At 36.8% G+C, this 12597-nt stretch overlaps 2 protein-coding genes across 4 annotated transcripts in view; one reads left to right on the forward strand and one right to left on the reverse strand.

Annotated features, from left to right (window-relative positions):
* The window catches only part of LOC127966768 (cell adhesion molecule 2), a 456176-nt gene that overhangs the window by 261492 nt on the left and 182087 nt on the right, over positions 1-12597 (reverse strand). For all 3 annotated transcript variants that reach the window (XM_052567996.1, XM_052567997.1, XM_052567998.1), the window contains exon 2: positions 4273-4290. In XM_052567996.1, coding sequence (XP_052423956.1) covers positions 4273-4290 — 18 coding nt within the window. The remainder of the gene's footprint in view (positions 1-4272; positions 4291-12597) is intronic.
* LOC127966770 (C-type lectin domain family 4 member M-like) overlaps positions 1-12597 on the forward strand; it is a 370290-nt gene that overhangs the window by 126452 nt on the left and 231241 nt on the right. The window lies entirely within an intron of this gene.

Raw genomic sequence — 12597 nt, forward strand, 5'->3', positions numbered from 1 at the left:
CAATAACATGCGACCATAAGCCAACACTATTAGAGATAATGAGACATTTATTCAAATGTGATTGCATGACTCTCCAACCTAATCTGGGTTAAATACAAACATGCTTTAAAAGGCCCTGCAGCGGCTTTGTCTGAATGGGATTGTGACTATGGTGACAGAGTGTGTTGGGTTAATTATGGCCGTCGTCCACTATTAGCGGTGACGAGGCCACATTCCACTGGTCTGTTCCGATAACTTTCGGCCAGCTTGTAATGAATTGCAATTCAGAGCGGAGAGGAAGCTGCATGTCAAAAACAATTAGACTCGATCAGACTGACTCATAATCACTCTAATTATCCATATTTACATCCTGATTAAATACGTATCTGCTACGATAAGATGCCAATAGTGTATTTATTTGAGACCAACTCCAGGATGGCGAGATAACGAGATGAATGAAGAAATATCGGGAGGATACAATAACCTCGCAACACCGGGGCAGTTTTTCAGGGCCTTTCCAGCCCCTATTTGACAATTACTGACAACTAAATCACAGCCTGACAACAGGAAATCCTCTTACCAGATCATTCCGTGTAACACCTCATGATTTGAGACGGCCCGGTCACTTTGTGTCATTCAGTGACTGTCAAGTTCAGACCGAGCGGCTGCGGAAATTGCTAGAGAAGAAATGGGCAAGGACAGAAAAACCGGGACATGCTGCTCAAAGAAGAGAAACCTGATTCCATCAGAGAGATGAGAGATAAATGGATTCTATGTAAAGATTGAGAGGGAAAGAGAGCAAGACAGCGCAGGTGTGAGACAGACAGAGTGAGAGAAACAGGAAACGCCTCTCAATTCTGTGATTTAACGGTCCGGAGAGCCGTGCCCGGCGGCAGACGGGGAAACAGTTGGCATGCCTCTCATCACGGTGTCATGCTAGTGTCCCTCTCTCTCTCTTTGCCACCTGTCCAGAATACCTAATGCCACCCTGGCATTTTGCCACCACCATTGGCTGACATCATCAAAGCTTGCAAAGGTGGGGCGTCACCCCAGACTGGCAGAGAAGAGATGGGAAGTTGTCTATAGCCATATGTTTTCCCCCTTTCAAACCACAGGTCATTACTGCCACAATTTTTTTTTTTTTTTTCAATTATTTAAGTTTAATTAACCCGTCTATGTGGTCCCTATTACAGGCCAAGAGCTTGATCCTGACAGAAGCCGAGGGTCTTTAGAAGTGCTAAGCATTTGTGAGATCACAGAAAAGCAGTCTGTAATCACATCGTCTACACAGAATACTCAACACAGTTGTCTGACAAAACTGTTGGACAGCATCAAACCCCAACAGCTTCACATGGAGACAGTACCTACTTCATAATGTGCCATTATTAGTAAAGTTTTGAATCAAGAACTGATTTGGGTTTTAAATAATCAAACACTAAAACCAATTGATGTTCTGCACAGCAAACAATTCCTAAAATGTTCGTTATAGTCAACAGTAATATAAAAGAGTCAATTTCCCAAGTTAGCGACTCCTACAAATTATTATTTTTAGTAAAAAGTGGTTGCTTTTAGTAAAAAAATAAAAAATAAACCTGGCTTGACCAGTGAAGCTTGATTCCTGAGCTAATGAATCTTAAAAATGGTTCTTTTGAATAAAAACTAACTAGATAAATAAAAACAGTGTGGTGTATGAACCGGTTCTTTTTAGTGCTTGAAAAACAAGGATTGACAAGTGATGTCAATTGTTGAACAAAAGACTCTTGAACGATTCATCTTGAATGATTCATCTTGAATGATTCATCAGAGTGAACCAACAACAGTGTGGTTCTAGTTATTCTGTGATTTTGAGTCACTAAATGTTACTGCTTATAAGAGAACTGGACTTCACTCTTAAAAACAACCAGTGTAGTCTGATTACCATACAAATGATTGTTTCTTTGTTCCCATCCCTAAATATAATACATTGAAAAGTTCAGATTCTGTCAAGATAGGAAAAGATCTGGATAGTCAACAGCAGGAGCGTTGTAACCTAACACATGTGCAACCTTTTAATAGCCTTTCCACAATCAATATGCACATTACAACTCCTGAAAAATTCAATACACATATAATTCAATACGTTACTTGAGCTAAAAAGCCTCCTTGGCTATATTAAGAATGATATGAAACCATAGAACACATTTCAGTTCTTACATTTCAACCCACTGTGGACATAAACATCCAAGCATCCATGTAATCAGAAACTTGTTTTTTTTATATACTTTCTGCCATGACCTTTTGACGTAAACAACTGAACAAGTATCCCCTCCCCTCCACTATTCCCTAGCAGCAAGGCCTCATGGGTAATGTAGTCCATGCTTGTCCTACTGAAGAATCAGTCTTCTCGGGTATAAGTTTATTTATTTTTTTTCATTCTCTACAATATTCTGCAAGGCGACAGTGTCCTAAATGCAATTACTGTACACAGCAGATCGGAGCGGAGAGTGTCCGCGGGGATCGCCGGTAAACAGGATGCAGTCAGGGGGTGCAGGAGTTCTGCTTCTGCCTAATTTAATTGGCACAGCTACTCAGCTAGCCCCAGGTGACCACTACATGAATCATTGTAAAGAATACGTTTAAAACCACCCCAGGCTATACTGATGCACATTTCTTTCCTCAGGATCCCTTTGTGCTGATGTTTTTTTTTTATTACTTTCTCTTTGTCCCTGGGAGGATCTGTCGTCGTCGTGATGAGTTTATAAGGAATATATTAAGAGCGTAAACAGTGATGGTACCGCTGAGATGAAAAATAAAGATGAAAAATGGTTTGAGGGGAAGAGAGAAAGCGTGACAGAGAAAGAGAAGACGGTAACCAAAGCCTGTTTATCAGTCGAATGATGCACAAGAAAAAATATTGCATCTAATTAAGTATGTGCAAGGTTTCTTTACCTTTAAGCTTCAAAATACATTAAGTTGTTAAGTGTTAATCACTCAAAATGATTAAGGATAAAACTGAAGTTGTGAGGAATATGAATATTGCTTATGCCCTTGTATATGATGTTTAATTATGTATACTCAATGCATTGGAACTTAAAGGGACATATGACAGCTGTTATTAAGAATGATTATAAGTTTACGTTTATTTGAGCATTGCTGATGTTGCTCTGTTACAAACTTGTTCCCTGTTGAATTTAAGCCATTTCTTGCCCAAAAATGCAGTTTTTGGGAAGAATTGACTGTTTGCAACTGCTGTTTCAGAGTCCAGTCAAGATGTTCTTTCTAAACAAAACATGTATTAGTAACTTTTAAATGAACAAACAAAATAAATAAATAAATAAATTGAGCTCAGTGTACAGTGTATGCTGGGTAATGGCCACTGAAAATGTAACAAAACAGAAAATCAGTATATATCAGTAATTATAACTGGTTTACAATTTCATTTCATTTTCACATATTTACAAACGCACACAAAAATAACTCGTACACATTTTACTACAAAATTTCTGAGACCTTACTTAATCATCATTAGCAACCAACACAGTTCTGTTTGTCAGATCATGCTAACAGCTCTGAAGAAACCTTCATGCATATTGTGAATCAATTCAAGATATCTTCTAAAGACAGGAGCTGATTGCTTGTCATCCAAAAATAATTAACAAAAAATGTATATAGCAGTTAGTTGGAAGTGAAACCACTTCCAGAACAAAAACAGAAAAAAAAAAACCCTGCTAAACCTATTTAGCAGTTCCATAATGTCCTCTGAAAGACAATCCCATCGGCACCATCTCAGTTCCTTGCCCAGAACCTCATCCACCAAGTCATGTTCTTTAATTAATAAAATGCTTCTGTTCATCACACGACTCATTCATCTAAATATTACCTTTGCTGTCAAAATAGGAAAACTTTAACACAAGCCCATATCAACATTAATCTTTCTGACAATGGGATCCAGACCCTGGAAATAATCATCCCGTATTCTGAGCGGGCTCATTAACTGATTCTCTGATACTTCTAAACAGAATGCCGGATGATCCGTTCACATATCATCTTGAGGCTATGTTGGCCATAACACAGTCGAGAGCTTGCAGAAACCCACACTCATCACTAGAACATTCCAATTCCCTAACAACAAACCCATCGCTCACATCGCCATCTTCCTTTAATTTGAGGCATCGTCAGATTAGCGCTTGACTTCTTGCCTTCCCTAAATGGCATTACAGCATTTGTAAAACCAGCACAGACACAAAACAGCCTCAGCAGATGACGTCTGATGACGTTTCAGCAGAATAAAGGAAAATTTGAAACCGTGCTTACCTGAAACGGCGAGAATATCTGATCCGCCGAGCAGCACATGAGGAGACAGAGAGAGAGAGAGAAAGAAATGGTGATTAGACCTCAGGTAATCAATCAATGTTAAATCATGACCATTAGATTTAATCACCGTTAAATCTAATTAACTAGCCATTAAATGGACTTCTTCAGGTGGTCAGCATTCCTGCGATGGAAACTGTCACACAACTGCAGTGACATTACAAAAGTACATCAATTATTCTCTGACAAGAACTACTTTATTCAATGTAGAGGAACCACGTTCAAAGGAAGGCTGCTACTAATTATTCATGGTGGAATGAATACTTAATTTATTGAAATTAAACATTAGTACTCTGGAGCAGCCTTGTTTATGTCTTCATAAAAAGTGTAAAGGGATAGTTCACCCAAAAATGAAAATTACTTCATGATATACTCACCCTGAAGCTATCCTAGGTGTATATGACTTTCTTCTTTCAGACGAATACAATCGGAGTTCTAATAAAAATATCCTGGGGCTCTTTCAAACTTTATAATGGCAGTGAATAGTTGATATGATTTTAAAGCCAAAAAAAGCTTCCATCCATTATACAAATACTCCAACTGGCAACAGAAGGTTAATAAGACCGTCTGAAGGGAAGCGATGTGTTTGTGAAAGAAAAATATGCATATTTAAAACTTAATTAACAGTAATCTCTAATTTTGTTTCCTTTTGTCTTCTCTTGGCTTATATCCATATTCTCTGACTTTTTTTTACACAAAAGCACCGCTTCGCTTCAGAAGGCCTTTATTAACCCCCTGATGTCATGTGGAGTGCTTTTTATGATTGATGGATTCACTTTTTTTTTGGGCTTCAAAATCTCAACACCCATTCACTGCCATTATAAAACTGGGAAGAGCCAGGACATTTTTAAATATAAGTCTGATTGTATTTGTCTGAAACAAGAAAGTCATATACACCTAGGCCGGCTTGAGATGTAATTTTCATTTTTGGGTGAACTATCCCTTTAATGTCATTCTACATATATGGATACATTTCTTTCCTGTTTACAAAATCAAGCTAATCATATTTGCTGCAAAAGAACGGCTCTCCAAGTTCAGATGTTGAGAGGAATGAGCATGGAAATATGAATGGTTGACCGCTTGTCATTATGCAGATTGCATATTGAATTGTATGAGCTCATTAAAAGAGATGAAGTCAGTGTGCATCTGTTTGGGTTAGGGATAGTTTACGGTAATTATAATTAGCTGTATTTAAATTTTAAACCAGCTATACAGTCTCATCAGAGACAGAAAAGGTGATTCACATGGTGTTTGGGATGATGTTTCCACTCGACACCTTGTAAGTTTTTTGTAAGACAAACAGGAAAGGCAGAACTTTAGAAAGATGGATAGAAAAAACAATAAACTGATGGATTAAACTGAAACAACCACCATGCTGTGAGATTTACTGCTTATACACACCAGTCTGACCACACATACAGTCAGTTTGTGAGAGAAAGAGGAAACCGTAACCAAAAAAGCACTGACAAAAGACTAAGAATGGCTTTTGGAGGGCAGGTGGATTGGAAAAACCCGGACATCAGCCATCGGGGGAATGTGAGAGTGTCAGTAATCCAGGTGGATAAGGGTGAAGAGAGATGGACTGCTTGCCATAAAGGATCTCTGCCAAGGTTCTGTGTGACACCTGTTCTACCAAAACTTGAGCTCAAAACAAAGGGCCGGGTGCTGACACTGCAATTACCACAGCCATGATTAAAGAACAGAGTGAAAACTCATTGATGAGTGCACTGTGATGAATAAAAAAAACATCTATTTTGCTCATTTTGTGGTTTACAGCACCATAAGGTTATTCAGACAATCTGGCTTTACTTTGCAACTGGCACTGAAGCCCTCAGAGATCCTATTCATCACTTCATTCAAACCCAGAATCCTTTGCTGCATTGCCATAAAAGTGCATACATCTGACTCATTTCTGTCAGACTGACAATCTAAAGCAGGGGTCGGCAACCTACGGCACGCAGAGGGATAATCACTGACATCCGTGCAATAGGGAAAACTGCATACTGACGAACATTCTGAGGTAATTACTTCTCATAGTCTCACAGCCTTTTATATATATATATATATACTGTATATGCATTATCTGTAGAAGTATTGTATATATAGAGGTCAAAGTTCAGGTTGAACCTGCACACATGAAAGGAAATGTTCAGCACAATGGCAGGGGTGTTTAAGTCTTGACGGATATTTCTCCCGTCACAAACCATATAATCACACATGCTGAGAATAAAGGAATTGACCCGTCATTTCTGTGATTGTGCTGCCATTTTCAGATGTTAATTCCATTTCCTGTGAACTCTCAAAGCAACTGATCACACACTGAGGAAATGGCTCGCAATGCACAACAGGTGGTCTTCAGATTTACACAGCTCACAGAGATCAAGTCTCCAGAGCCAAGTGATTAAAAAATGAACACGTACTTCATTCCTCAACTGGGGTCACAACCCCTTGCTTGGAAAGTGTCACAGTCAGGAGGGATAAAAAAGATGCTAAATGTAAATAACAAAATGCAATGAACCATATAATCGAGGATTCAATAGTGACCTGATCAACCTGTCATCTTCCCTTAACACAATGGGGGAAATCAAGCCACATTTTGAGGAGGCGTGAAGGAAAACTGGTCACAAGAAATGATGGCAGGGCAAGAACCTTCAGTGCAAAGGTGGTTTTATTTACAGTGTCCATACTGATTCACAGTCTATTTACAGCGCACCAAAATGCATAAAATATGTATAAGTGATATCTGTAAAAATAGATAAAAATATTATATTATAATATTTATAACACAGAGCTTTGCTGTTAAAACCTTCTACACAAATGGTAGTACACACAAGACACTCGCAATGTTTGTCTCTACCTACAACCCCTCACAGAACAGATTCGGTTTGGTATTTAAATCAAATGCCCCAGCCAAGATGGACTCTATGATATTTTTTCAATGCAGGAATTTAGTGACTTTCTAGCCCGTTACCGGAGTTTGCCATTTGCTTCCAGTAACCTGGACTGTGACACCACACAAACAGAGCCAAGTGAACTATGAACAACGATACATAATATGTGACCCTGGCCCACAAAACATAAGGTTTATATATATATATATATATATATATATATATATATATATATATATATATATATATATATATATATATATATATATATATATATATATATATAATACTAATCTTTTTTTTTTAGATATATTTAAATATTATATTATATTTATATCATGTATCATGACCTTTACTTAATATCCTAATGATTTTTAGCATTAAATGTACATAAAATATGTATTTTTGACTATTTCTACAAATATACCTCAGTGACTTAAAACTGGTTGGTGGGCAGAGGGAGGCTTCAAGAAACACTGAAACAGTTGAAGAAAATGTGCAAAAGCTTCAAAACAATTTGACACCCATCCCTTTTGTGACACCTAGTGAGGAATGGTTAGTGTGCACGCCTATGTTTGTTTTACATTTATTTAACTAGAAAGAGACTCATTGAGATTAAACATCTCTTATTCAAGAGTGTCCTGGCCAAAATAGGCAGCAGTACAACCATACATAAATACAGATTGTTTTAATGGTTAAAGATTGTAAGTCCCAATATTATTTACACTGATGTAGGTCAGAAGGTAGGATGGAAGTAGACCTAAAATAGCCTTGTATATGATATACCAGTGAAGTCTATCGCATTGCTAGAGAAGGCCATCCAACATGTTCATACAATTATTCACAATGGCGAGTGAACCAGTAATGAACCTCAAAGCTCCATGATATACAGTGTCCAGTGCATATAAACTTTGAGACCAAGCATGTATGTAAAAAACATCACCATAGTCAATTACAGACATAAAAGTGGCAGCAACCAGCTTCTTTCTAGATTTGAATGAATGGCAGAATTTAATTCTGAAATAAAACACTAGTTTAAGTTTTATTTTATTTTTTCTAGCTGCTGAATATGAAAGATAAAAGAAAGAGATTAATCTATTAAAATATCAAGATATCTGTATTTTTAAAGACATTCAATCCTCGTACCCTGGGTAGTGAGGATTGGAGGCAGATTTGATTTAGATTTCAGATTTGAAAAAAGCACCCCTTTTTTAAGCATTTAAAACAAGTTTTAAATCATAAAAATTCTGTTGAAGCATGTTAAAATAAAATTGTAATTAGGAGAGAGCCTGGTCTGCAGTGGGTGCTGAGCATACAGTACAATGCCAACTGCATAAAAATGAAAATTTCCTTTAGACACATTACTATCAATATTATTTATATAGAGGCTAAAACGCAGTGGTCCCAAGACTAACCCCTGAGGCACGCTTTTTGTTATTTTGAGATAGCGAGAGGTATTGCCCTCCATCTGCAGTTTGACAGTTTGTTCAGAAATTGTAATGTGTAGTTTTCAACTGAATGAACTCTTTGTGAATATGTTATTTTGGTCATGAAACAAATAAACATTAATAAAAGACATCAAGCCAAAACTGCAATTATTATTATTATTATTATTTTGTTTTTTGTTTTTTTTTTTGTTTACATATTATAAAGATTTATATTTAAATATATAAATTGTTCTGCTGTATTAACACTTTTATACTTTGCAGGAGTTAGGTTCAGTTTCGCGTCAGCCATCCCTAAACACATGTAAACTTATCTGACGTCTGTGTTTATTGTGGGATATTAAAGTAGGGTGCAGTAATTGAGTGCATATGTGTGTGTTATATATGCAGCCATATCATAAACCTAGCTCTTGTGTGCACGCATGGGTAGGAAACGGCAGAAAATTGGGGATAGTGGATTGTGTGTGGGTGGCATGTAGTGTTGTTTTGCGACTGTGGCAGAGCCCTCTGTTAGACACATCAATTGCCGTTCCTTTCAACCACACAAATTCTCTCCAACATATCCTTTCTCTTTCATCCCTAGCTCCCCATCACTCCTATTGGCAGAGCCATTATATTGGGTTGGCAGTGGCATCTGCGGATTTTGGCTGGCACCAGATGTTTCATCAAGAACAGCAGTGATTCCGAGAGGGCGAGGCTAAACTGCCCGTTTCCCACCATGAGCTGGCACCACAGTCAATGCGAAAGGTCTCTAACAGGCAGAACTGCCACCAAATGGGGTCCGCTGGAGTCCAGGAACACTGAGCGAGACAGAGTGAGGCTCAGTCCCACAGAACACAGCACCTGCTGACCATCGCATGGAGGCACAGCGGGACATTGGGTGACCTTTGAGGATGGAGATCCATCATAGCTGCTGAGTACACAACACTGATGCATTACTTCAGAGAGAACAGTATTAATACACCATATACATACACATATATACATACTGTATATATATATATAGAATAGAGCTGCTGGAATAGGTGTTGACAATGAAAGGGTTAACTGAATATTCTTTAAGCTGCTGTGAAATATCAAAGTGGATCATCTGTAGTTCCTGTTTGAGTTCACGATGTGGCGTCTCATTGATGTTACGGTGCATCATATGAATACAAAGACAGTTCTGATATTCAAACTGACTGTATTCATGACAGTATAAGCAAATCAGCCACGGCAACCTTTCAAATACATTTTCAAGGGATGTTAGAGAATCAAACGAATCCCAGTTTCGAAACGATACACAAAGATGCACCGCAATTTAGTCATTCAGAAATAAATAATGACTCTTGAAGCTGCAAGAAGCATAGGAGAATATTTTCCAGAATGTGATAATTACTTAATTGCAGGTTTATAAATGAAAACACATGGAGATTTCCATGTCTGTGTGCTTTTCTTTTTTTTGGCAATCAGAGGCGTTTCAGCTGAACGACTGCTTTAAGTGCATAGTTATGTAATTTCTCTAAATGACCCTGCATAACAATAATTAAGCAGCAATGTCATTGTTCACATTTCCCAAGGCCAAGGACACAGCGGCATGAAATACAACCACATACTACTGAAATGAGTCATGATAATAGCACTAATTAAGCTTACATACAATCGCAAGATAACTGGAACTATCATTTCCACTTCATTTCATGGGTTTAATGGCCTAGCTTTATAGAAAGCGAACGATTTGTCCTTTAAAATCATACAATGCACAAAAAACAAGAGTGGGTTCAACCACAGTATATTATATCATGCCATATAGTCACATACTAGAACATATTTTTACATTAATATAAATAAATATAGAGAGACAAAATACAGTATATGGAGTAAAAATAAGTGCACATTTGTATTCCATAAAACTAGCAGTCAAGATTCAGGAAAAATGACAAAACAGCAGAATGGATATCCAGTGAAAAGAAAAAATAAGAAACAAAACAAAACAAAAAGACAAAAGCATTCACAAATGCCTGTGCTGAATGCTTTAAGATCACATAAAGTGCTGTTTGAATGTTGTTGCACTACAGCAGAAGAGGGATGTTTTGCTAAAGCATCCTGGTCGCAAAAAGTGACATTTTCTTAATAGTGTGGTTGTCCCTGCACTTTCAGAATCTGATAAATACACCTTCCGCAGTCATTACAAACCTTAATGGGCCAAACTGTATTTATGATGAGCCCGCATCCCACATACTGATAACAAATCCCACATAAAATGATTCATCAAAATGTCTAAGTTGCCAACAATAAACAAACCAATTGTTCACGTCAAAGCACCAGACTGATGTTCTCTTCTTATCACAGAAAAAAAATGATTCCACTAAAGCCGAAGAGTTGAGCCGCATAATTGATTTGCTTTTTTCTGCCATCTTTCCATTTGCAACAGAAACATAATGGGTTTTGTGAACAACATTGCAAATGGGGAATTACATAAAAGTTACTGAACGACAAACAAACGGACTAGCGAGCAGACAAAATCTCTTTATTTATTAAAAGATTAGAGGAGCTGAAAAAAAGCAGAGGGGATCCAGATTTATGTTCGGTTTTCAATATCTAAACCGCATTAAACACAAACACACTTTGCTTTCGGCAGATTTATTAGCTTGTGGGGAAACAGGTCTTGCATGTTCAAACATGCTCTGTTTAATTGTATTGACTTAGGTGCTACTTTCAGAGCAGAGGATATTACTTTTCAGGCCGCATCTAGCAAGACATGCCACATTAGTAGCAATCAAAACAACATTTCCATCTGATGTGTGGAGACGATGTCTGAGACTCTGCCGAAAAATCCACAGTTACATAAAAGCAATAGTGTTACACTAAATAAACAAACACACACACACACACACACACACACACACACACAAATATATATATATATATATATATATATATATATATATATATATATATATATATTTATCTATATATATATAGATACATATATATATATATATATATATATATATATATATATATATATACATAGATAGATAGATAGATATGTGCCCTCTAGAAGCTTGCGTTCTGCAAGTGAACGTCGCTTGATTGTGCCATCCCAAAGAAGCACAAAGTCACTTTTACGGACTTTTAAATTACATGTTCCCTTCTGGTGGAATGACCTCCCCAACTCAATCCGAGCAGCTGAGTCCTTAGCCATCTTCAAGAATCGGCTTAAAACACATCTCTTCCATCTTTATTTGACCCTCTAACTTTAACACTCACTATTCTAATTCTATTCTTTAAAAAATCTAACTAACTTTCTATTCTTTTTGTTTTCTATTTTCTTTTCATTTATTATGCAATTATATATGTATGTGTGTGTGTATGTGTAAAGACCTCTAACTAGCTTGCTCTATTCTTTTATTTTTTTTATTCTATCTGTTTTCTTTTTATTTATTATATTAGTTAAAAACCCATCCTACGTGTACTGTGTTAACCTAACTGAGACTTGTTATAGCACTTATATATCATTGCTCTTTTTGTTGTTTTTGATTGCTTCCACTGTCTTCATCTGTAAGTCGCTTTGGATAAAAGCGTCTGCTAAATGAATAAATGTAAATGTAAATGTATATATATATATATATATATATATATATATATATATATATATATATATATATATATATATATATATATATATATGTATATAGCAATCCCTGGCTCGGTTGGAAGAGGTGGGCAAGAGCGCCGTTCAGTAATATATAGGTCAGTGAGTGTGAACGCTAACCGCGCTGGAGTGCAAATCTTCAAATTCTTGAAAATAATCTTCTTAAAAATCAGCGGAAATAACTTTTTTGCTGACTTCAAAACTCAGTAGCAACTATAAACAAGTCAGACAGAGAGCTTTAATTGAACACTTTTAATTATAGCTTAATTTAATTTTAGCGACATAGTCTTTGGCA

This window comes from Carassius gibelio, chromosome B10, assembly GCF_023724105.1.
Source record: "Carassius gibelio isolate Cgi1373 ecotype wild population from Czech Republic chromosome B10, carGib1.2-hapl.c, whole genome shotgun sequence".
NCBI classification, from domain to species: Eukaryota; Metazoa; Chordata; class Actinopteri; order Cypriniformes; family Cyprinidae; genus Carassius; species Carassius gibelio.